This window comes from Fundulus heteroclitus, chromosome 1 (genome assembly GCF_011125445.2).
Source record: "Fundulus heteroclitus isolate FHET01 chromosome 1, MU-UCD_Fhet_4.1, whole genome shotgun sequence".
In the NCBI taxonomy this organism is placed as follows: domain Eukaryota; kingdom Metazoa; phylum Chordata; class Actinopteri; order Cyprinodontiformes; family Fundulidae; genus Fundulus; species Fundulus heteroclitus.
In genome coordinates this window covers 41,925,052-41,951,118 of record NC_046361.1, presented here as the reverse complement: position 1 = coordinate 41,951,118, position 26,067 = coordinate 41,925,052, and the positions used below count along the sequence as shown (strand labels likewise).

At 42.3% G+C, this 26,067-nt stretch overlaps 1 protein-coding gene across 1 annotated transcript; it reads right to left on the bottom strand.

The window, feature by feature from the left end:
- Positions 1–4,643: 4,643 nt before the first annotated feature.
- LOC118556495 (macrophage mannose receptor 1-like) lies at positions 4,644–23,058 on the bottom strand. Its single transcript, XM_036143392.1, has 6 exons — positions 22,592–23,058; positions 22,323–22,492; positions 8,870–9,059; positions 8,455–8,784; positions 6,616–6,710; positions 4,644–5,265 (listed from the first exon to the last, which is right to left on the bottom strand). The coding sequence occupies exons 1-6, from the start codon at positions 22,626–22,628 to the stop codon at positions 5,164–5,166; spliced, it is 924 nt and encodes a 307-aa protein (XP_035999285.1). The 5' UTR covers positions 22,629–23,058; the 3' UTR covers positions 4,644–5,163.
- Positions 23,059–26,067: the final 3,009 nt, after the last annotated feature.

The window sequence follows — 26,067 nt, the reverse complement described above, 5'->3', positions numbered from 1 at the left end:
AAAATAGGCCCTGATGTCCTCCAGCAGCCTAAGCCTATAGAAGCATAACTATAGAGGTAGCTCAGGGTAACATGAGCCACTCTAGTTATAAGCTTTGTCAAAAAGGAAAGTTTTAAGATTAGTCTTAAAAGTAGACGGGGTGTCTGCCTCACGGACCAAAACTGGGAGTTGGTTCCACAGGACAGGAGCCTGATAGCTAAAGCTGCCTCCCATTCTACTCCCATTCTACTTTTAGAGACTCTAGGAACCACCAGCAGACCTGCAGTCTGAGAGCGAAGTGCTCTGTTAGAAACATACTGGGTAATCAGAGCTCTGATATATGATGGAGCTTGATTATTAAGGGATTTATACGTTAGAAGAAGAGTTTTAAATTCTGTTCTTGATTTAACAGGAAGCCAATGAAGGGAAGCTAAAACAGGAGAAATATGATCCCTCTTGTTGATTTTCATCAGAACTCTTGCTGCAGCATTTTGGATCAGCTGAAGGCTTTGAACTGCATTTTGTGGACTTCCTGATAGTAAAGAATTACAATAGTCCAGCCTTGAAGTAACAAATGCGTGGACTAGTTTTTCAGCATCACTCCTGGACAGAATGTTTCTAATTTTGGCGATATTCCTGAGGTGAAAAAAGGAAACTTTGGAAACCTGTTTAATATGGGATTTAAATGACATGTCTTGGTCGAAAACAAAACCAAGATTTTTAACTTTATTTCCAGAGGCCAAGTTAATGCCATCCAGATTAAGTGATTAAGAAGTTTATTTTTTGAGGACTCTGGTCCAAAGATTACAACTTCTGTCTTGTCAGAATTAAGTGCAGGAAATTTAAAGTCATACAGGTTTTGATGTCATCAAGACATGATAGCAGTTGAAGTAACTGATTGGATTCATCAGGATTTATGGATAAATATAGCTGAGTGTCATCAGCATAACAGTGGAAATTAATCCCATGCTGTCTGATAATTTTGCCAATGGGAAGCATATATATATAGTAAAGAGAATTGGTCCAAGAACTGAACCCTGTGGTACTCCACAGGTGACCCTAGAGTTTGAGGAAGATTTATTATTAATATGAACAAACTGGAATCTGTCAGACAGATCAGATTTAAACCAGCCTAATGCTTTTCCCTTAATCCCTACAGTATGCTCAAGTCTTTGTAGGAGAATGTTGTGATCAACTGTGTCATGCAGCACTGAGATCTAACAGGACAAGTATAGACACAAGTCCATTATCTGAGGCCATGAGAATATCATTAGTGACCTTCACCAGAGCTGTCTATGTGTTCACATAGATGATTAGCAACTACTTTCTCAATAATTTTAGATAAGAAAAGAAGATTAGATATAGGTCTGTAGTTTAGTAACTCATCTTGATCAAGAGAAGGTTTCTTAAGTAAAGGTTGAATAACAGCTACTTTAAAAGCCTGTGGTACATATCCATTTACCAAGGATAGATTAATCATTTCTAAAATAGGACCACTGATCAAAGGGAATACCTCCCTAAAAAACTTGGTTGGGATTGGGTCCAACATACAGGTAGACGGTTTAGATGAAGCTAAAATTTTGCAAAGCCAATTGAATCTAGGATAGTTTTAAAGGCTACGCTAAGGTTATCACATTCAGTGTCAACATGAATGTTAAAATCACCCACTATAATAACCTCATCAGTGTTTAACACCAAATCAGATAAGAAGTCTGACAACTGATCCAAAAACTGAGAGTAAGGGCCTGGTGGACGATACAAAAACACAAACAGAAGAGGTTTTATTGCTTTGCAGTTTGGATGAGGGAAACTGAGGTTTAAATGTTCAAAAGAACTGTAGTTATTAATTGGCCTGGGACTAATTAATAAATCAGACTGAAAGATGGTTGCCACTCCTCCTCCAGTCAACTCCATCATTGGATGGAGTTGACTCATTTATACTAACGTATTCCTCTTGTAGCTAGGTTTCTGTGAGACAAAATAAATTAATCTGATTATCGGAAATCAATTAATTAACTAACAAAGTCTTTGGAGGGAGAGACCTTATTGTATTGTTCTCATTTTCCATGATGGCCTGGAAGCAACAAACACAGACACAGTGTTCAGTTTAAAAGGTTTATTGAAGGAAGGGTGAGAACAAAAGTGGTTTTGGATGTTGATCTGACTGGGTGGGAGGACTCCGGTTGCAGGCTGTGGGAATAAGAGAGGAGAGGTGAAGACCAACAACAGGATGGCTGGTTAGATGGAGTAGTAGACATTAACTGGTTTTGTTTTTGTTTTACCATTTTCTTTATGTATATTGTTTAGACCTGTCACCACTCACCCCTTGACTTGTTTGAAGGATAATATTATGTGTTTGTCATGATTTGAAGGTGAACCCGAACACGACCACAGACAGAGATACGTTTTAAAATAGTTTATTGGATGATGATGAGTAGTGGAAGCAGGAGACCAGAGAGACTGAACCGGACTGGAGCCAGAGGATGTTGATGGCAGGAACTGGCAAGCAGAACAGAGCCGGAGCACAGAGGTAGCAGGACCAGCAGCATGGCAGAGTGAAGACTTGGAGGCCGGAGCAACAGCAGGCAGGCGGAGACGAAGGGAACCCGGCTGGACAAGGAAAAGGTGATGTGTGTAGAAATGAGCAGAATGGACAAACGAACCAACAGGGAAGAGCTGACTGAAGTGAGCTTAAATAGGGAGGATGACAGGTGTGCTGAGTTCTGGCTTGATAGTGGCTGACAGGTGTAGATGATTACTGAGGTGGAGATGAGACTGGAGTGTATGGAGGGTGAAAAGTGCTCTGAATATGTCCATGGAGCAGCAGGCAAACCTGCACCATGACATCACCCCCTCTTAAGGCCGGCTTCCAGATGGCCAAGAGCAAAAATAAATCCAACAAAAAACGACCCACCCAGGGTGGGTGGAGGGAGGCACTAGATGGTGGGCAATAGTCCAAAAAAAAACAAAATCTACCCCAACGGGGCGAACAAAGGAAAGCCTGGGTTGGCAACTGATGCCCAGGAGGATGGACCTCTGGTTGCCGACCTCTGCGGTGGAGCAGCAGAGTCTGAAACAGGCACCACGGAGGGTGACCCCGATAAGACCGCAGAGTCTGGTATGGCCAGCAGTGGAAGAGGACCCTGGAAGACACGGGGCTACCGAGAAAGGGCTGCGGCAGGACACAGGTAGCACAACACTACAGGCTACCGAGGTCGCAGGACTACAGGCTACTGAGGTCGCAGGACTACAGGCTACCGAGGTCGCAGGACTACAGGCTACCGAGGTCGCAGGACTACAGGCTACCGAGGTCGCAGGACTACAGGCTACCAAGGTCGCAGGACTACAGGCTACTGAGGTCGCAGGACTACAGGCTTCGGAGGTCGCAGGACTACAGGCTACCAAGGTCGCAGGACTACAGGCTACCAAGGTCGCAGGACTACAGGCTACCAAGGTCGCAGGACTACAGGCTACCGAGGTCGCAGGACTACAGGCTACCAAGGTCGCAGGACTACAGGCTACTGAGGTCGCAGGACTACAGGCTTCGGAGGTCGCAGGACTACAGGCTACCAAGGTCGCAGGGCTACAGGCTACCGACGGGACTGGGCTACAGAGTTCAGGAAGACTCAGGACCCTCCTGGGTCTCCATGTCGCAGACAGGCGGAAGACCCTCCTGGGTCTCCATGTCGCAGACAGGCGGAAGACCCTCCTGGGTCTCCGCGTCACAGGTTGGTGTACTGGTGGGTGCAGCACCTGCGTTGGACGCTGGACTGGCGTCGACCCTCGGCAGCAGGCACCTCTGATGCAACCAGTGAAGCAGGACCAGGGCTTTCTTTGGCTGCGGGCTGAGCAGGAACTTAGTCTCTGGCTGTGGGCTGAGCAGGAACTGGGCTTTCTGCTGAAGCCGGTGATGGGGTGACGGAAACCTCAGCCTCTGACCTGGGTGCAGGCCGATAGAGAAGCAGGTCATCCCTATCCCCATAAAAGAGGTCCCACAGCTGGGTCTCATGGATCTGGGGCGCTTTGGGCGGATGAGGCCTGGACCTCCAAGCAGCAGCTGAAGACTTCACCCGAGAAGTGAGCTGAGTGTCGTGGAGGTGGTGACAGAGACGTTGAGCAGCGGCCGTGTTCCGACATTGATGAGCGCGGCGTCTGCGTCGAGAGGAGCCGGGCGGCGAGAGAGTGGCTGCTAAACCGTATCTAGATCATATTCAACGTGAGCCCGGGGTAACTCAGTAGAAGTAAACAAGCGCAACCTATCTGAGGCGGTCATTCTATTGGCTGGAATAGTTGTTAGGCTATGATTCAACTCTAATCTGAGAGAAAACTACAAAAAATCCAAACGTAGAGCCAACAAGTTTGGGAGTGCATCTCTCACTTGAGCAGAGAGGAGGTTTGGCGAGGAAAAGGAGGCAAGGAGGAACAGAAAATGTCTGAGCAATCTTTGTTTCTGAGAGCAGTAACAAAGATTCAATGGAGAAGAGAGTATATTTGAGAGAAAGAGGTTTTAAATGCAAGTGAAATCATTTTCAGAAATATAAAATGTCTGTTCCTGACTTTTACTTATGACTTAAGTAAAAATAAACTAAAACAGAAATGAAACAAATTTCTTTTCATTTGATAAAACTTTATTTTACATTTATTCCTGACATGCTTTCCTAACAGTCAGTCTGACAGCAGTGAGAATTTTTACAAGCGTAAACTAACTAGTTTATAGAGGTGATAGCTGCAGAACACAACAGCGCCATCTACTGTTCAAAAGCACACAGCTTGGAAAGAAGTTTGATGGAGGATTTCTCTCTGCATGTCTGGTCTTTGACTATTTTCACTTCCATCAACAACAGCAAAAAAAGTTTAGCTAAAATGTTTTTATGTGAGCGGATGTCAAATAATTCAGACAGGAGACTGAAATTACAACTCCCATTACTTAAATTATTATAATTTTATTTAAGGATGAATAACAACAGCTAAGCATGGGACAGTTATATTTTTTTTTATTTAAATAAAAGCTCCCCCCCTCCCCACCAAACACGCACACACCACCACCAACATTTTGCTCATCTGTGCATTAATTCAGTCCTCTTCACTCCTCAGAGGAGTTCCTTCAACTAAACAATCATTTCAATATTTCCATCTTGTGAAATAACTGTTGCACCAGCTGGATTTTCAGCTTCTAAGATCCTCCTAAATATCTTCTTCTTTGTGGAATATCTTTCCATCCGTCTGCTTCCTCCAGCTCAGTTTGACGTCTGGCTTCCCTCCCTGCTGCTGCAGCTTCAGTTCCAGCTGAAACACAATAACATCACTGATGTTAATATTACACAGACACAGCTTATTTAAGGTCAATATTCTACTGAAGTTCCAGCATGTTGTGATCTTATCACATGTGACTGCTTCAGACTTTTTTAGTTAATTTTCCTGACATTAGTACTTTTGGATTAAGCACACAACCATTTTAATTTAAACTAGTTTTGTTCACAAGAATTTGTCATAAGACTGGGAAACCTCAGAAGAGAAGAAGGTGTCATCAGGACAGGTTGATCCTTTTTCAGATGTTTATCTTGATCTTGTTTCCTCCAAAGAAAAGCTACTTTGTCTCTTTGCATCAGAACATCTTCACAGGCAGGAAGCTGCTGGAAGAAACAAGATATTTTGACCTGACAGGTTCAACCGCAGAGAAGAACTTTCAGGATGTCCTAGCAGGTCAAGCTAGAACCAGGCTGTGTCTCCTCATGAGGAGGATGAAACACAACCAGGTCTCCACCAGTGCAAAGGTTGCTTAGCAGCATCGGCAGCTTCATGTAGCTGCATCTTCACTGTGGAGAAGACTTTATTACAAGAGGCCAGACCGAGGTTCTGCAGGAAGTATAAGTCTGTTCTTCTCTGATGAATCCTCCTTCTGGTTGTTTTGAAAACCAGGAGAAGAAACTCTGAGAGCCACCATGAGGCCCATTTGGTGGCAGCAGTGAAGGTTTCTGGTCCAATCTATGTGTGGCGTTGCTTCTCCACCAAGCCCATGGGTTTCCTCCCAATCCTCCTCAGACCACTGGAATCAATGAAGGGTGGGATCCAAAGGTCCTCCTGGAGAACCTTCTTCCAACAATCCAGGAACCATTTGGTGGTGATCAGAGGATTTCCCTGAATGAAGGAGAAATGTTGGACCTAGTTGGACCTGCGGTGAAAATGCCAGCTCTGAAGCATCTTTCCATCCACCCCACAGCATGATGCTGCCACCACCAACCATCCCTCCAAAGCCAGCAAACTGGGATCCATCAAAGACCCTGATGAGTCGCCATCAGTCAGGATCTGGTCCAGAAGATGAAGTCACTGACTACAGTTAATAATCTGGTACCAAACGTGACTCCACCTCGGTACCAACCCTCAGCATGTTCTGCTGATCTGCTTTGAGCTGCTCCTTTCTTCATGCAGTCATCACCTGAGAGCAGCTAGCAGCAGATAAATGAGTTTTCAGGCTGGAGTTGTCCCTGGTACCATATCTGCTCGTTCTGAACCAAACCAGAACCTTTTCACCTGCTCACCAACATGTTCGCTCCATTACGACTGAAAATACAGTGAATGAAGAAAATAGATTTGTTTTTACATTTGGTGAACATTTCTGGTTTTATGGTAATTTACCTGCTTCAGCAGGTTTTCCAGCACAGCAGGATCCTCCAGGTCCAGAGGGGAGGTTGTGACCAGCTTCACTTTCAGAACCTTCTGTGAAACTGCAACTGTGATGGGAGAAAATATTGAATCAGTTCTGGTTGGGACTTGAATGATATTCTGACCCAGTATTTGCTGGGATTCACTCTCATGTTATTTCTAAAAGCTTCTTATACTGCTGAGCCTCGCATAATATAACCCTGGATTATCTGAAGCTTCACCAGCAGAAACCCGTCAGACAAAAGGTCCAGCATGATCCTCAGCACAGCAGCTCAGTCTGACCCACATGATGTTCCTGAAGCTTTGCAGCCACTAACTGAACAGTGCCGAACCCCAAGATGTTGGTTCAGTTCCAGGAGGAAAACAGTACTACTTCTTCACAACATACAGAAGAGAAGAGCCACGCCGATCATAGAGATGTTTTTAATTCTCTCTCTCTGTCTCTCTCTCTCTCTCTCTGTCTCTCTCTCTCTGTCTCTCTCTCTCTGTCTCTCTCTCTCTCTCTCTCTCTCTGTCTGTCTGTCTCTCTCTCTCTCTCTCTCTCTCTCTCTCTCCAGTGTTTTGAAGCTTCCAGTTTTTACCTAACTCAATAATATTAGCAAACCCCTTCAATGCTGTTATACATGACGAGCTTCTATGTTGATAGTGATTGTTCAGTGTTGGATCCAGTAGGAGTTTAATCAACTATGCATGATTTACAAGTTGCTACCTCTACACTTTTATCTTCACCTGTTTTCTATTTTTCATAATTTATTTAGTTGTAGTAGTGTTTCTAGCAGTGTTATTAAACAGAATAATTGCTGAATCAGGAAATTGTTAGTATAATAAATTCCAACCAGCTTAATTGTGGTCTCTAAGCGTTATCAAATTATCTCATTTTGAGTTAATAACTGAATCTACATAGACATTTTCATTTGTTTGTGGTTAATGATCAATGATTAAAACTCTAATTGCTAGTGAAATTATGGTTATTAACATTATAGGGCAGGCCTTACTCAATTCTTCAACTGGTTAGACACCCTTTTCTAAGGATAAATAAAGTTAATAATTGTTAATTAATAAGCTAATTGTTAGTGCTAATCACTGATAGCCCTTGATTACAAATCCCATACATCTGATTGGCTCATGTTTGGTTTCAATTTTAAACTTAAGTCTTCAGCTGGGCCAGGTCCTTAGCTGTTTTAAGCATGCTGTTGTTCAGCCTATATTAAATTGATAAGCTTTGAAGGAATATCATATTATTGTTATGTTGATGATATTCAGTTATATTTATCTTTTAGTATTCATAGGTTAGACAAACTGTCAGTGTTGCACAACTGCTTAGCCCCATTAATAAATGGATTACAGACATCATTTTTGCAACTAAACAAAGACAAAACTGCGGTGGTAATTTTTTGATTGGTTTTGATTGAGTAAATTTTAAAAATGAAACCATTACTAACAGAGCCTCACAAAGCCAAGTACAATCTTTCATCTGAGATTTGTTGTATGCCCACATTTCTGATCATTCTCAGGTATTCAGGTCAAGACTTTTAAGTGTTCCCAGAACACGTTCTAAAAAGAGGTGATTGTGCTTTCTGCTTGGTGGCTCCAAATCTCTGGAACTCTCTCCCTCTAGCCTTAAGAGCCTTGGTTTCTGTAGAAACTTTTAGAAAACACCTTCTGACACATCGGTTTAGACAATATAGTTTTATATTTTAAGTTTTGTTTTATTTTATCCTATGTTTTACTGTGAAGCACTTTGTGACACCTTAATACATTTTACTTATTTACCTACTTACATTTTGAACATTCCTACTCTCACCCGTTTACCTTGGTTGCAGATAAATGGTTTCTCCACAGCACAGTTGTCATCCTCCCAGGTTCCAGATTCTCCAACTGCTGCACAGTTCTTCTCCCTGACGTTGTTGGGTTCCCCGGATTTCCAGTTCCGGAACGAGGAGTTGCTTTTGTCCGCCCACTCCCAGGTGGTCCTGTAGAGACCAATCCAAACATCTGCTCCTACTGGAACCAGCGCATTTACCTTCTGGTTCTCCGAATCATCTCTGATGGTGACCAGATCTGTGTGATGTTTCCTGCAGTACTTCTGAGCCTCAGTCCAGTTCAAGGTGAGGTCGATGCGGACAAACGTCACATTCAATCCTTTAAAAAACACCAAACAGAGATTGTTTCACCACATGAAACTTGACGCTATTAAATGTTTTAAGCTAGAAACTGAGTTCCTCACCGGTACCATCAGAGCAGGCTGGTCTGTTGTACCACTCACAGGGTGCATCGTACCACCGACCATTTCTCCCCATTGCCACACAGTTCTCTTCTGTGTTGTACGTAGCAGGTTGTCCAAAGTCCCAGTTCCTATACTCCCCATCAGACGCGGACCACTTCCAGTTGTCATACAGTCCGATCCAGAAGTTCTGCTGAGAGTCGGGTAAAGCAGGGGTCAGACTCACAGATCAGCACATGCCGGTTCCACTCTCTGACCTTATTTCCATTCAGTTAGAAGGTAAATGGTAAATGGGACGTACTTATAGACCTTTATCAAGGCAGGCAAGGAAAGGCAAATTTATTTCTATGGCACATTTCAGTACAAAAACGATGCAAAGTACTGAAATGTCCGACGACTCCAAGGCACTTTACACTACAATCAGTCATTCACTCATTCACACACATTCACGCCCTGATGGTAGTGAGCTATGTTGGTAGCAGTGCTTCCCTGGGCAGACTGGCTGAGGCTAAGGTGCCATACATCGCCCCTCTGACCTCTGCCAGCAGGCAATTCATGTGAAGTGTCTTGCCCAAAGGACACAATGACTAATACGGTTGGAGCAGGGGATCGAACCTGCAACCCGCTAATTGCTGTGCCACAGTCGCCCCAGTTGGTGTCTTGAACTTCTCTAAGGTTACTGAGTTCAGTGGGTTTGTCAGAACCTGCTAGAGATATTGTGGCATAGGATTGATCAACTCAGAAACTGAAAATGCAGCTGCAGTGACTTTTAATAAGTCATTGTTCTGATTGGATCCAGAACTACTCGGAGCTTTGGTACCAGTAAGAATAAAACTGGCTGCCAGCATAAAGCGGATCACAGCTCCTGAACATCAGAAAGACATCAGAGCTGTAGACGTTTCACAGTTTATTCATCTGATCTCAGTTTGGGACAGAAAGAGAATATTATATTTCTGAATCAGTAAAAACATGATCAGAGTTAAAATTTGAAATGAATTAAAGTGAGAAGCCTCTGTGTCTGCCTTTTCTTTCTTTGTTTTAAATACCTCATTGATCCCAAAGGGAAATTAATTGTTTTACCTAATATTTTTCAAAAAAGTCTTGTAGATATTGATGGCTGTAGGCAGGAATGATCTTCTGTAGAGGTCTGTGGTTTGTTTTCCCCTTGTCTGCTTTACCAAAAAAGCCTCTATCCTCCCTAGACGCCCAAACCTTTATTTTATTGCAGTTAAGGTGTTAGAACAAAATTATGATGCCATATATGACAGAAGAGAGACAGAGGATTGAAAAACAAGAAAGAAAGAAAGAAAGAAAGAAAGAAAGAAAGAAAGAAAGAAAGAAAGAAAGAAAGAAAGAAAGAAAGAAAGAAAGAAAGAAAGACAGAACCCAGCAACTAGCTGTTGAAAAATAAAATATTTTTTTGTGTATGTATCTTCTGTCTGGCAATGTGGGATTAAGAATTGCTGTCTTAATACCAAAAAGAGCCCAACATATTTTACTTTTGCAAGTGGAGCTGTGCAGCTTTCGCCATAGTGCTCCCCTTGATTTATATATACAAGAGATTTATTAGGTTTTATGCAGGGACTAGTTAATATTCAATGAACACTGAAACAGGTAAAAGACAGAAAAACAGATTAGACAAAATGCTAAAAGGGAGTTTTATATATTTATATATTCAACTAGCCATGGATCACTTTAAAAAGCTTCTCCATCTCACCAGGGGTTGCAGCTGAGACAGGAGAAGGTGTGACAGAACACTAAAAGAGAAGGGCTGGTTCAGGCCTGGTCCAAAGATAACTTCATTTATTATACACTGGTATCAGTTTGCCACATTCGGAATAACTTGAGTCTGGAGAGTGTTTTTAGATGCACACTGATCAGATTGTCAGTCGGCATAAACCACCCTTCTCATTTGGAATAAAATTATATTTTATAAGTTTAATATGATCATCATATTCCAATTGGTTTGTTTAGATGCTGCATTTTTCAAGTCTGACTGAAAACATCAAAGCATTGTAAGGAAGCTATTTAACTGTAAAAACAAAGCGTATATATATCAGTGTAAAAATAATATGTCGGTTGTGTCTGCCTGTATGTATTACCAAAAAAAAAGGAAAAAAAATACCTACGAACAAAGTAGTACTCCTGAATCAGAGCTTCTGTGCTTGAGGCAGATGGCACTCTAAGGCAGGTTCTGGTTCTGCTGGAGGTTTTATCTTGTTAAAGGAGACTTTTCCTCTACATTGCGTGCATGCTTGGTGTGAGAAATTGGTAAGAGGAATTGCTGCAAAGCCAAAAACTCGATGCAACCGGCTGGGGTTCATTAGATTGAAAATTTTACCAATTGGAATAATAAAATGAACCTAACTGCCTTGATCTATAGCTACAATGAATTACGATGAATGTTACTGAATCTGACTGCGTGATGGGTTTAAACTAAATTTATCTTTGTAATGGCTAGAAAAGGGTCAACGTTTGTTTTTAAATCAACTAAAATAATAAACTGAGTTAATAATATGTCTAATATTAAGATGAATTTAAATAAATGATGAGTTTTATTTGAGCGAATGTTTCATCTTTAGATTAATTAATCTGATTGAAGAATCTTATGTGTACAGAACCTCCAGGAGTTTTCAGGTCTTGTCCACCATCTGAAGCATCTAATCTCTTTTTTATCTCATCACTGTGTTACACATCTGAGCACCTGTGAGTGTTGTTAGAGCTGTTATCAGTGGGTTTCGTTTATATTGGGATAATTTTCAGGCTAGTTTGCCAGCATAAATGTGTTTTTCTTTCTAGAACCTATACTTCAAGTTTATATATTTTGTTTCTTTTGAGTTTGTTACTATCAAAACAAAATGCAAAAGTGAAAAGTAAAATTTTCTTAATTCAATAAAATTTTACTCTTAAAGCGACAATTCATGACGCATGTCGTCTTAAGTCACTTTCCAAAGTCAAATTCAGACTATAGATTACACAGATTGGTCAGAAAGTTTCCTCTCTAAGGAAACCCAGCAGGTTGCATCAAGTCTCTCCAAGCAGCATTCACTCCTCCTGAAAGAGCGTAGAGCCACAGTGGACAGTCGTCTGCATTGTTGATGGCTTTGCAGCAATCCCTCATACTGAGCATGCATGAAGCGACAGTGGAGAGGAAAACTCCCCTTTAACAGGGAGAAGAACCTCCAGCAGAACCAGAACCAGGCTCAGTGTGAACGCTCATCTGCCTCCACCCACTGGGGCTTAGAGAAGACAGAGCAGAGACACAGAAAGCTCAGAAGCTCACATAGACCCAGGAGTACTTTCTATGTTAGAGAAGACAGAGCAGAGACACAGAAAGCTCAGAAGCTCACATTGACCCAGGAGTACTTTCTATGTTAGAGAAGACAGAGCAGAGACACAGAAAGCACAGAAGCTCACATTGACCCAGGAGTACTTTCTATGTTAGATGGTAATAGAGGATGATCTGCCTCCCCTGATGATGTCACAGCTAACAGAACGCCAGACCAGGTGTACCTTCTATGAAGTGAAAAATTACAGAGAACATAAAGTTAAAAGCTAAAATGACAACAAGCAATGCAGATTGGAGAGCAGTAGGAGAACTCAGCAGAGTGAGAGAAATAGACCCTGATGTCCTCCAGCAGCCTAAGCCTATAGCAGCATAACTATAGAGGTAGCTCAGGGTAACATGAGCCACTCTGACTAGAAGCTTTGTCACAAAGGAAAGTTTTAAGATTAGTCTTAAAAGTAGACGGGGTGTCTGCCTCACGGACCAAAACTGGGAGTTGGTTCCACAGGAGAGGAGCCTGATAGCTAAAGGATCTGCCTCCCATTCTACTTTTAGAGACTCTAGGAACCACCAGCAGACCTGCAGTCTGAGAGCTAAGTGCTCTGTTGTAAACAGCATGTTAACATGCTGTTGTTAAACCTGTACTGAAAAAGCCCAGTTTGGACCCATTACAACCTAAGAGCTTCAGGCCAATATCCAAACTTCCATTTATTTCAAAAATTTTAGAAAAGGTTGTAGCTGAACAACTCACTACTTTCCTAGAGAACCATGGGCTGTTTGACAACTATCAGTCCGGTTTCAGTAAAAAACATTCCACAGAAACTGCATTGCTGAAAGTCTCGAGTGACATTCTGATGTCAGCTAACTCTAAGAAATATACAGTTCTGGTTCTCCTGGACCTTTCATCAGCTTTTGACACTGTTGACCATACAATAATGATAAATAGACACCATGATTCGGTTGGGATGTCAGGTTCAGTTTTAAAATGGTTTTCATCTTACCTTTCTGGTAGAAGTTTTAGTGTTTATGTAAACCAAATCATGTCGGAAACAACGCAGTTGTCGTGTGGGGTACCTCAGGGTTCTGTTTTGGGACCCATCTTGTTCCTTTTATACATACTTCCACTAGGTCAGATAATCAGTAAATTCAGTGACATATCTTACCATCTGTATGCTGATGATATTCAACTTTATTGCTCATTTAAGGACACTGAATTTCATAAATTGTCTTCCTTAACTAACTGTCTGGCTAGTATTAAACAGTGGTTAAGTGACAACTTCTTGCTTCTAAATTCAGAGAAAACAGAAACACTAATTATCGCACCTGAATGTAAAATCCCTCAGATAAAGCAATATATTGCCGACTTAGGCTCGTCTGTTCAGCCGAGCCTCAGGAGCTTAGGTGTTGTGTTCGATACAGCGATGTCCTTGGAGAACCATTCCAAACAATTAGAAACTGTTATTTCCAACTAAGAAATATCTCCAAATTAAGACCATTGGTTTCAAAGGGTGAGTTGGAAATTATTATTCATGCTTTTATCTCCTCACGGTTGGACTATTGCAACACTCTTTTTACATGCTTGAGCAAGAAGGAGCTAAACCGTCTTCAGGTTGTCCAGAACTCTGCTGCAAGGCTTTTAACTCACATAAACAAAAGAGATCACATTACCCCAGTATTAGCAGCTTTGCACTGGTTACCGGTCCACTGTAGAATCCAGTTCAAAATTCTTGTCCTTACTTTTAAAGCCCTGCATGGTCTAGCTCCTCCCTACATTTCTGAGCTGATACAGCTCCATACTCCGACCCATAGTCTGAGGTCATTGGGCCAATCATTGTTAGTGTTCCCACGCACTTATTTTAAAACTAGAGGGGATCGCTCATTCCAGGCAGTGGCTCCGAGGCTGTGGAATGTTTTGCCTCTCTCTTTACGTTGTTTGAACTCTATTGCTTCTTTTAAAAAGCAACTAAAGACGCTGCTATTCAAGCAGGCTTTTAATTAGACATGTGGGTTTTATGGTTTCGTTTGTATGTTTTTCCATTTTGTTTTAAAATGCTGTTTAGTATTGCTGTATACTGTTTTTGTTTTTTTGTTTTTTTTTGTTTTTTGTATTTGTATTTTACTGTGAAGCACTTTGTGATTTTTATCTGAGAAAAGTGCTATATAAATAAATTTTACTTACTTTACTTACTTACTCTGTTAGGAACATACGGGGTAACCAAAGCTCTGATATATGATGGAGCTTGATTATTAAGGGCTTTATAGGTGAGAAGGAGAATTTTAAATTCTATACTTGATTTAGAATTCTTGATTTTACCTCAGACGCTAGTGGACACCAGTGGTGAGTGAAGTTGTCAAGCTTGACCTCTTTACTTAAGTAAAAGTGAAAAAGTATGTGCTCCAAAAACTACTTAAAGTATAAAAGTATAAAGTAACCTTTAAAAAAATGCCACTATATGAATTGAAAGCTTAATTTAAACACTGATTAGTTCTACATGTGGCCCAAGACACAACATAATCATTAACCCATTAGTCAAAGACAAAGTCACTCAAGGAGCATGTTCTCTCTCAAACTTTATTGGAATTCAATTCAAAACAGAGGTAGTATTCAAGCCTGCAGAACTGCCAGAACATAAATGTGTGAGTTCCATCAAATACCTAAGGTAAACTATACCCTTTGGTGCAAAAACATTCAGAGAGAGAGAGAGAGAGAGAGAGGGAGAGAGAGAGAGAGAGAGAGAGAGAGAGAGAAAAAAAAATAAAAAGAGAATAGCTAACCAATGAGTGTTTGCGTTATATGACTCATCCAATTACACTAGTTCTCACTAGGTGTGGATGGCGCCAATGATCTGCATTGGATGGCGCACATTACGTGAAATAAATATTTATAAATATTAAACTGAAGCCAAGAGTAACGAGTAACGTTTGTTTTAAAAATGTAAGAAATAGAAAGAACAGATACTTGTGTGAAAATGTAATGAGTAGAAGTCAGAAGTAGGAAGAAAAATAAGTAATGGAGTAAAGTATAGATACCTAAAAAGTGTACTTAAGTACAGTAACGAAGTATTTGTACTTTGTTACATGACACCTCTGGGTAAGATGGGCTTTCAATACATATGTAGGAGCAGGCCGGTGTACCCAATCTTTAACATGGTGCCGTGATGTCGGATTTGGCTGTAAGTAATGAGACATTTTTGACTTTGGGCACTGGAGAAGTAATCATTTGCAGTACCACAGGGTCGACCCAAAACAGGTAAGGAGACCTTTATTCTCTATTGGCGAAATGCTAGATGCTTTGGCAAAATTTTCATGTGGTGCTGTGGATGAGACACTTTCTTCTCAAAATATTAGAGGTTGAACAGAGCTATTAATATGAGAGGATCGAATGGAATTTATGTTAAAACCAAGAAAGGACTGAATGGGATTTATGTTTAAATTTATGTCAGAAAAACGTAAAATAAGATAGACACGAGGAAATAGAAAACATACAGTCGAGAAACTTAACTGGTGAGACTGTAAAATAAAAGACAATAAAAACGATAAAAACAAAGAATAAAAAAGTCTCGGAGTTGGTTACTTCCCCCTCCACGGCTGACAAGTCTGGAGATCGTTAGAACTGAGATGAAGCCTTGTCTCGGAGAAAGGAGACTCTCCACAGAAACGTAGCGATAGGAACGGACGAGAATACATAACATCTGTAAATTGAGGCTAAAGAACAGTAAGACCCTGAAATGGTGAACTGTAATAGAAGAAAGAGATTTTAAAGGGGCCCCAGGAGAACAATAGGATTGTTTTCTAGCATCAGAACGAGGTTCTGATGCACGGCGGTTAGACGAGGAATTATGAGAAAACATTCCGTCGAACGGACAGGACAAAGAGATCCTTCTGTGTCACGCTAGGCTGTCTGTGTTTAAATATTAATGTTTGTTATGTTTTGAATGTCTCGGTTGTGAATGGGATCCATGCTATGTGAGACAATGTAAGAGAAACTGGTGGGGCCTGCGGATCTGCAAAGTGGTGGGTGTCTCTGTGTGTAATTCTGCTTGGGTGTGTGTGTGTCTTCATGAGTGTGTAAATTCCCTTTTCCCTGGCTCTGGGCCTCAAGATAAGAGAAGTGACTGTGCAGCAGATTACATTTGGTTAAGTAAAATGTGTTCATTATAGAGCAAGAATCTGGCTAAGATATGGGTAAAAAACTAAGGGGAATTTGGACCTACACCTACAGGTGTAGGTGATTAGTGGAGCATGGGATCTGGAGCTGTATGGGAGGCTGAGAGTGCCCTGAAATGTCCATGGTGCAGCAGGCAAGGCTGCACCATGACAGAGTCTAATTTTAATTAGCGTTATCTACTGCAAAATAGCATTTTAAAATGCCTAATGAACATATACACTTTCAGAAATAAAAAATAATTTGCGATTAAATAGTGATTAAAAGGTTTTCATTGTTTGATAGCCCTAGTTATAATACATAGATAAATAGATGTAATTTGTCAGACTTAAATCTAGCTGATTAATAGAGAGCAGAAAGTAGCACCCTATCAGCTTCTGCTCATTTGCAGGCTTGGGAAAACACGAGTAAGCAAAACTAAAAAAAAAAGTTAAAAGTTAAGGTTAAAATGAAGCTTAATGGTGTGGGCAATAGGATATTGCGGTTGATTTGACAGATTTTGTTAACCCTGCATTTAGTCATGAGTCAGTTTTGAAGTCATCCTCCAATAAAGCAGCTAAAATTGAGGAATCTATGACAAATGTTAATGGCTTGCATAATTTTATTATAGATATGTCCATGGTGCAGCTTTGCCTGCTGCACCATGGACATTTCAGGGCACTCTCAGCCTCCCATACAGCTCCAGATCCCATGCTCCACTAATCACCTACACCTGTCAGCCACTAATCAAGCCAGGACTCTTTCCGCCTGTCATCACTACTATTTACACCTCCGTCAGTAAGCTCTTCCCTGTCAGATCATACTGTTTACCTCTGCTAACTTCTGACACTGCCGCCCACCGCATCCAGTTCTCGTCCAGCCCGAAGTCCCTTCATTTCTGCCTGCCTGCTGTGGTTTTGGTTCTGATCTTACTCCGGTACTGCAAGTATTCACCTAGTCGTGCTGCTTAATTCTGCTGGGCTAGTTCTGGTTCTCAAGTCTCCATTCTGCCGTGTTGCTGGTCCTGCTGCCTCCATGCTCTGGCTCCGTCCAGCTTGCCAGCCCCAGCCACTAACAGCCTCCTGCTTCCGTCTGGTCTAAACTCTGGTCTTCATCTTCTACAATTCATCATCTTCAATAAACTCACAAAACAGAACTTTGTGCGTGGTTGTGTTCGGGTTCATCAAAACATGACAAGATACTGGTATTGCAGAGCGGCAGAAACTAGTAGAAACGGAAAATATTATGGGATAATCACAGGATGGTCCCCAAAGTATTCATTATATGTAACCACATTTTCATGGTCCCACAAAATGTAGATGCCCTTGTCACACAGTAATTTAGGAGCCAATGAATCTTTATTTGTTAGAGGTGTGCTATACCAGGAATTTTTAATCGATCCGATACCAAGTAAATACAGGGGCAGTATCGCCGATATCGATCCGATACCGATCCGATACCGATACGATACCGATACTTTTAACATTTGAGCCATGTACGAGAGGGGAGGGGGAGCAGCAGCCAGCAAAATGCCGGCCCGTGACACAGAAGGGGAGACTGGTAAATCTGCTGCAGTCAGCGCGCGCGGGAGAGAATAAAAAGGATTGATCCTGTTAAAAGAATATTGTTCAATATCAATACCCGCGTTGGTATCGATAGTATCGATCCTAGGATCGATCCGCCCACCTCTACTATTTGTTCATTTGGTAATGTGCAATTTCTGGTGAATAAACTTTTCAACATCGTTGCTGGTGATCGATCGTGGCTGGCAGAATTTGACTTAAAAAATTTCTGAACAAAGGCACAAAACTGATTTTAGAGCCATTTTAAAATGTAACTTTAGTGTTTTTTATACTTTCTTCCTTGATAGCTGTAGTTACACAGCATTTTCTTTATCCACATCAGTAGAGCTTCCTGAATTCGCTTGGGACCTGCAACATCGTCCTGAAGATTACATAACTCATGCTGCGGAGAAATGGATCAAACACACAGGTGTGGATCCTAAAACAAATCACTCCAATCTGGGTGAATTATTTAGAGGGGCAGTTTTGGATGGGGTTCCTTCTTTAGTGTCCCTTCTTATGAAACAAAATCCTGATATGCCTGGGTGTTTGTATGCTCGCTGGGAAACCCGTTTGAAACCCGTTTGATACTATTTACATGTGGCTCAAAGGGAGGACAGAAAGTCGAAGCGAGGACTTGCAACTTCAATTACTTAAATTACAGTTAATAGAAACAAAGCGGAAAGTGAGCAAGAGAAAGCAGGAGATGGCACAAAGAAATGTCTCAGCGGGTGCATCACATGGTGCTCAAACCCTGACGGTTCCACCACAGTCTAATTTCATTCAAGGAGGGGGGGGGGGGGGGGGCGCCTCCTCCGCTTTTCTGTTCTTCATTTTATTCCAGATTTGCTGTTCCTGCGCATGGACGCGGATAGCATTGTGACAATCAGTGCAGACATGGGGGAAGGAGCAGAGAACCGAAAGGATGAGGTGGACATGTCAGAACTTTTCGAACACATACAGTCGCTCACTCTGGACACTGGGCATGTGGCTGTTTCACATCATCAGCCAGTCAGCCTGGCATCAAGTCACCGAATCCTGGCATGAAGTCCCAATACGACCTCACATCCAGAAGGTCAGTACCCCAGCAAGGGGATAACACTCCCAATCTATAACATGGGGGTGGTGTGCTGCTGACCTTGACTCGGGACGCCGTGCGTCGTTGGGTGGAATACTTTGAAGACCTCCTTAATCCCACCAACACGTCTTCCATTGCAGAAGCAGAGCCTGAGGACTCTGGATCAGGTTCTCCCATCTCTGGTGCTGAGGTTGCCGAGGTTGTTAAAAAGCTCCTCGGTGGCAAGGCCCCAAAGGACCTTAAGGCTCTGGATGTTGTGGGGCTGTGTTGGTTAACGCGGCTCTGCAGCATTGCGTGGACATCGGGGGCAGTTCCCCTGGATTGGCAGACTGGGGTGGTGGTCCCCCTATTTAAAAAGGGGGACCAGAGGGTGTGTTCCAACTACAGAGGAATCACACTCTTAAGCCTCCCTGGTAAGGTCTATTCAGGGGTTCTGGAAAGGAGGGTCCGTCGGATAGTTGAATCTCGGATTCAGGAAGAGCAGTGTGGTTTTGGTCCTGGCCGTGGAACACTGGACCAGCTCTATACCCTCAGCGGGATTCTGGAGGGGGGATGGGAGTTTGCCCAACCAGTCTACATGTGCTTTGTGGATCTGGAGAAGGCATTCGACCGTGTCCCCCGGGGGATCCTGTGGGGGGTACTCCGGGAGTATGGAGTACCGGACCCTTTAATAAGGGCTGTCAGGTCTCTGTACGACCGGTGTCAGAGTCTGGTCCGCATTGCCGGCAGTAAGTCGGACTCGTTTCCAGTGAGAGTTGGACTCCGCCAAGGTTGCCCTTTGTCACCGATTCTGTTCATAACTTTTATGGACAGAATTTCTAGGCGCAGCCAAGGTGTTGAGGGGATCCGTTTTGGTGGCCTTAGGATTGCGTCTCTGCTATTCGCGGATGACGTGGTCCTATTGGCTTCATCAGGGCGTGATCTACAGCTCTCACTGGAGCGGTTCGCAGCCAAGTACGAAGCGGCCGGGATGAAAATCAGTGCCTCCAAATCTGAGACCATGGTCCAAAACACCGCACGCCAAGGAACCGCCCACTTCAGACCAGTCACCCTGACCTCCCACCTGATGAGGACCATGGAGCGCCTCATCCTCTGATGAAGACCATGAAGCGCCTCATCCTAGCTCACCTGCGCACCGTGGTGAGCCCCACCCTGGACCCGCTGCAGTTTGCCTACCGGCCCAACATCGTAGTAGAGGACGCCATCATCTACCTGCTGCAGCGGGCGCTAACCCACCTGGAGACCACCGGGAGCGCTGTGAGAGTCATGTTCTTTGACTTCTCCAGCACTTTCAACACCATCAGATCGGTGCTGCTGAGGGGGAAGCTGGAGGACGCTGGGGTGGACAAACATCTGGCTGACTGGACCATGGACTACCCCACTGACCATGGACTTCCTCACTGACCGCCCTCAGCACGTGCGGCTGCACGGCTGTCAGTCAGAGGTGGCACTCTGCAGCACTGGGCCCCCCAGGGCACCGTTCTGTCTCTGTTTCTTTTCACCCTCTACACCTCAGACTTCCCCTACAACACGGACAGCTGCCATCTTCAGAAGTTCTCTGATGACTCGGCCATTGTGGGCTGTGTGTCTGAGGGGAACAAGCTGGAGTACCGGTCGGTCATCATGGACTTTGTGGACTGGTGTGAGAAGAACCTTCTGTGTCTAAACACCAGTAAGACCAAAGAGATGGTGATTAACTTCAGGAGAAGACCCCCACCTCACTCACCTGTGAACATCCAGGGGCAGGACATAGAAACTGTGGAGAGTTTCAAACACCTGGGTGTTCACGTCAACAATAAACTGGACTGGACTCATAACACAGATGCTCTATACAAGAAGGGCCAGAGCCGGCTCCACCTCCTGAGGAGGCTGAGGTCCTTTGGAGTGAGCAGGCCTCTGCTAAAAACTTTCTATGACTCTGTGGTGGCCTCAGCCCTCCTCTACGCTGTCGTCTGCTGGGCTCCTGGCAGCACAGAGCGGGACAGAAAGAGACTGAATAAGCTGGTGAGGAAGGCCACTTCTGTCCTGGGCTGCCCTCTGGACTCTGTGGAGGAAGTAGCTGAGAGGAGGGTGTTGTCCAAGCTCACATCCATCATGGGCAACACCTTCCACCCCCTACACCAGACCATAGAGGAGCTGAGCAGCTCCTTTAGTGCCAGACCTAGACATCCTGTCTGTAAAAAGGAGCGCTACCGCAGGTCATTTATTCCTGCTGCCATCAGACTTTACAATGCTGCGCTATAACCTGGAATAACAGTGTAATAACTATTTGGTACACTGTGCAATAATCCAGGTTTTTATATTATTTAATTTTTCCCCATTCCACTGTATATCTCTGGATCTCCTCTATATACTTTATGCACCTTTTCCTCCTCTGTGCACCTTCTGTTGCTTATAGGAGCCGATGTTACAAGTAAATCTCTCCATTCTGAGATCAATAAAGTTCTATCTTATTGTCAGATTTCTTCTGATGAGCCCGAACACAACCACACACACAGAGCTTTGTTTAGAGAGTTTTATTTAACGTTGATGGAGACGGAGGATGAGAGCCAAAGATTCTTTACCGGGGTGGAGCAGGTGGATGTAGACGGCACGACCTGGAGCTCGCAGGATGGAGCTGGAGGTCTGCGGGCGAGTTCTGGAACGGACCCTGAGGCCGGCAGCTGCGCTTCAGAGTAGGATCTGAGCTTAGCCTTGGGAGCGGGACCCAAGGCAGGCAGGAAGGCCGCGAAGGTGCGTCCTGAGCAGAGCTGCAGCGGGGTTTTTAGAGGCTGCGTCTAGGAATGGGGTCCAGAGAGCTTTGAGAGATGCCGAGAACGGTGGGAAGAAGCGTGAGCCTCTGGGTGAAGCGTCAGTCATAGGGAGAAGACAATCCAGCAGGGGAGAGCAGACTAAGGTGAGTTTAAGTAGAGGTGTTGGCAGGTGAACCGAGTCCGGACTTGATTAGGAACAGCAGGTTGAACTGATCAGAGGTGCAGTGCAGGAACGAGCTCTATGGGAGGAGGAAGGTGCCAGAAATAGTCCAGGATGCAGTGAGCAAAAAACTGCATCTTGACACTTATCTTGTCTGATCTTATCTTATCTTGTCTTAACTAACAAAGTCTTTGGAGGGAGAGACCTTATATTTAATAAACCACATTTAATAGTTTTATTTTTTGGTTCAAGTTGATTTTGATTAGATTTTCATGATTTGTTCCTTTTAGATCAGTTTTTAATCTGTTCAGTTTTGGCCATGTGAAAGACACTGTCTCAATGGGGTAATGGGTGGGTAACAGTACACATTTTTCCCAGGGGAAGCAGAAATACGTGGAAGTTTGTGCAGTTAAAAGTTTTTTTTTTTTTCGCCTCTCATTCTATTTCCTAATGAAAGAACGAAATTAACATACCATCTTCTCCAAGTCCCCCATCTTTTTGAGGATGTTCATGTCGTCCATGTTGTCGATGGTTGCCAGATCCAAGTAATGTTCCCTGCAGAAACTCTGAGCATCATTCCAGGTCTTTGGTTCATAAACAAAATGGTATTTACGTGCAGGAAATGAGGAGACATCGCACAGAGCTGCAGACAAAAATCAACATGATTGAAAAACTCTCAGTTACTTTAGATTGACCATTAAGATTCACACAATCTGAATAAATGTTGTAGTAAAAGACGTACCAGACGCAGCAGCAAAAAACAGAAAAACGTTCTCCATCTGTCTTTTTCTGTCCTCTTTGTTTTATTTGCTGATGAAGAACTGCAGAGAGGAGCAATGTTCACTGCTTACATACTGAATCCAACCACTATTTGCATTTGATTAAATGTTCATATCCTGAAGCATTTTCATGCGCAACAAATTCAAAACACTTTTATTTACATAGGAAACGTCACTAATCCCAGTTTCTCTGGTTTATTCGGTGGCTGAGGTCGACTTCTTATTACTGCTGAGTTACAATGCCTAACAAGGAAGTTTACTGCATCCGTCTTTTTAGACGATGTTTGTATTTTCTGAGATTTCCACAAATTATTTTTAAATGGTAAATGGACTGAACTTTTTTAGCACTTTTCCAGTCATACTGAACACTCAAAGCACTGAAAATTAAGAAAAGTTTTCAAGGTAATGAATGTCCAAAAATAACTTAAAATTAGAAGAACATGAGGAGAACTCTCCAAAAACAGGTTTACACCTAAAACCAGTTGGCCGACATGTAACTCCGTTCAAAATCACTACTTAGAGGAGCTGGTAAAGAATATAATTAGGAAATTATTACATTTAAAAAATTATGGTTTGATGTTAATAAATTATACTTAAATCTGAACAAAAGTTTAAAAAATTAATGAAATTTGAAAATTGTAGACTGAAGATGAAGTTCAAAATACAGATAAATGAGGTTAATTTTGGAGATTTAAATAACAACTAATTTCTTGTTATTATTGGTGACAAACTAAAGTTGAAACCTGACATCAAATCTGTTAAAAAAAAAAAAAATTAAAAAGTATCTGTGTTGCTGTTGTGAATCCCAAGTATGGTCAGTTGATGAAACAGAGTGTTCTCTCCAATCTCCTCACATTGTGCTTCAAAGAACGCAGCTCTGAATTAAACCAGGGAGCCAGCTTCCTCCCAATACAGCAAACAGGCTTAAATTGGAGGTAACCGGACTTTCTCTCAGTTCTTTCTGAAAACGTTTCAACACCTATCCAGGAGTCTTTGTCAATTCTGGTGGCTGTTGGAGAACTGAGCTGTAAACACTGGGGAGTTGGAAGCACAATCCTGCCCCTCTGTTTAGTCATGGCTTTTCTCTTTGGACCAAGATGGCTTCTTTCACCCCTGACTTCTCTCACTGGACCGGGTTGTAAAAAACTGCACAAAATCCGTTTGGTTCTGATTTAAGCCTGTTTGCTGTTGCGATGACCAGCATAACTGATAATTTGCAGAGACTTCCTGTGAATAATTTCCCTTTTTTTCAAGGGAGCTACATTGTCTAATGCGAAACGCAATGAGGAAGTCACACCGTCAATAAGAACATGAATTTGTCATCTTCTGCTTCCTGGCAGCATCCTGCTTCCATGTCCTTAAGGCATAAGGCTGTAGCTGGCTCCTGCATCTCCCCCACATAGATAGCCTCTGTTATAAGCAGACTCAACCGGTCTGGGTTCCTCCATGCTCTCTGCATTTCTGAGCTCCTGCACAGCAGACAGAGCGCCAACCTCTGACCCTGCACTATCTCTCCACAGCGTACTCTGCTCTATTTCCCTTAAATACTGAGTCTCAGCATTAAGATTTTCTTCCATGAAGCTGGCAGCAGCTGCCTTTAGAATATAGAGTGCATATTTTGTGTTCTGTGTCTATCCAGGCCTCGTCTAAAGGATTATGTTTTATCCGTTTAGAGATGTATTGTAGCCTATTTGCTAAGAAGTAGTAATGGAAGTTAGGCAGATCTAGTGCCCCTTTATCTTTAGTCTTCTGTAGTGCCTTTAAGATGATATGAGGGAGTTTATCATTCCCAATCAACAAAGACATCATCCTTGCCTAGTGCCCCACTGGAGACAAAAGATGGAAGATGTTTGGTTATTTGTCCTGACACAGGCTGTTGAAAAGCTGTATAAAATATTTAACCAATTCATAAAAAAAATCCAAAACTAAATTTATGTAATGTAGTAAATAAAAAAAATCAAAGTAACTCTTATCAAATGCTTTTTCTGCATCTAAAGACAATGTATTGGATTCTATGTTTTACTATAGGAATAATCTATTAAATTAGGTAATCTGCACGCATTTGTGGATGACTGCCTTCATTTAATGAAACCAGTTTGATCAGGGTGTATTATGACAGGAGTGACTTTTTCTAATCGTTTTGCAAAAGCTTTACAGATTATTTTAATATCCACGTTGATTAAGGATATGGGACGATAGCTGGTGGGAAACATAGGATCTTTGCCTGGTTTAAGCAGAAGACTGATGGTTGCAGAATTCATATTAGCTGAAAATCTGCCATTTTCCTGAGTTTCCTGCAACATTCTGTGAAACGTTGGTGCCAGAATACTCCAGAACTCTTTATAAAACTCAGTAGGGAATCCATCTGGACCTAGAGCCTTTTTATTGGGCATGCTTTTAAGAGCTTCCTGAACTTCAGCTGTTGTCAGCGGTGAGTCCAGTGTCGTTCTTTGGTTATCTGATAGTTTAGGAAGTGTAATTTTATCCAGAAATTGCTTGATGTCATTATCTGATGTATTTATCTGTGATGTGTATAAAGATTTGTAGAAATCTCGGAAGGTGTTATTATACATTAAACATTCTGGATCACGTAATGTATTACCAGTAGAGTCTGTAACTGCAAATATAGTTGTTTTTTCTTTGTTGTTTTTTTTTAGCTGATTAGCTAAGAAGCTTCCTGTATTATTGCCATGTTCAAAATTTTCTATTCAGTCTTTGTATCAAAAATGTATTTTGCAAACAAAATATTTTAGTTCTAATTTTGCTTTACAGATTTTACCCTGCTCTTCCACTTTCGGGGAGATTTCTAGAAACTTAATTCTTTCCTCTAATTCCTGAATCTTTTTTTATGAGATGAGGATCAAATTATTTTACCTCTCATCACTGCTTTCCCTGCTTCCCATAGTATAGATGCTGATGTGCCTGGTAGATTATTGTACTCATAGTATGAAGCCCACTCTTCTTTGAAAACATTTCAAAAATCTTCATCTTTAAGCAGTCATATATTAAGTCTCTAGCTTTTGTTTTGTGGGGTTATTTTTTTATTTATTAGGGTTAAAGTAACAGGAGCATGATCACCGACAGCAATAGGATGTATTACAACATCCGAAACGTTAGATAGCAGCGAGCTGCTCATTAAGAAATAGTCCAAATGAGAGTAGGAACGATGGACATTTGAAAACAAAAGTGTATTCCTTACTTCCACAAAAAAAGTTAAAAAACAAAGCAACTGGACTTGTTTTCCGTAGTTGAAGACGTTTCGCTTCCTCTCCAGGAAGCTTTCTCAATTCAAAAAGTCTGGATTAATGTGGAGTAACAAGCTTTATACCATTTCCCAACAAAGGCCTTGCAATGGTTTAGATAACATGCAAATTCAACAGAAACAGGTCCACCCCTTAGTAATGGGCGGTCGTTAAAGTCAATTAAGCCAGCAGATTGG

Bases quoted from the DNA above. Each gene is read 5' to 3' on its own strand.
- LOC118556495 (XM_036143392.1), bottom strand. From the start codon at position 22,628: ATGGAGAACGTTTTTCTGTTTTTTGCTGCTGCGTCTG. The intron at 8,785-8,869 runs GTGAGGAACTCA...TGTTTTTTAAAG, and splicing joins AGCCTGCTCTGATGGTACCG to GATTGAATGTGACGTTTGTC. The intron at 5,266-6,615 runs GTAAATTACCAT...ATTGTGTTTCAG, and splicing joins TGGAAAACCTGCTGAAGCAG to CTGGAACTGAAGCTGCAGCA.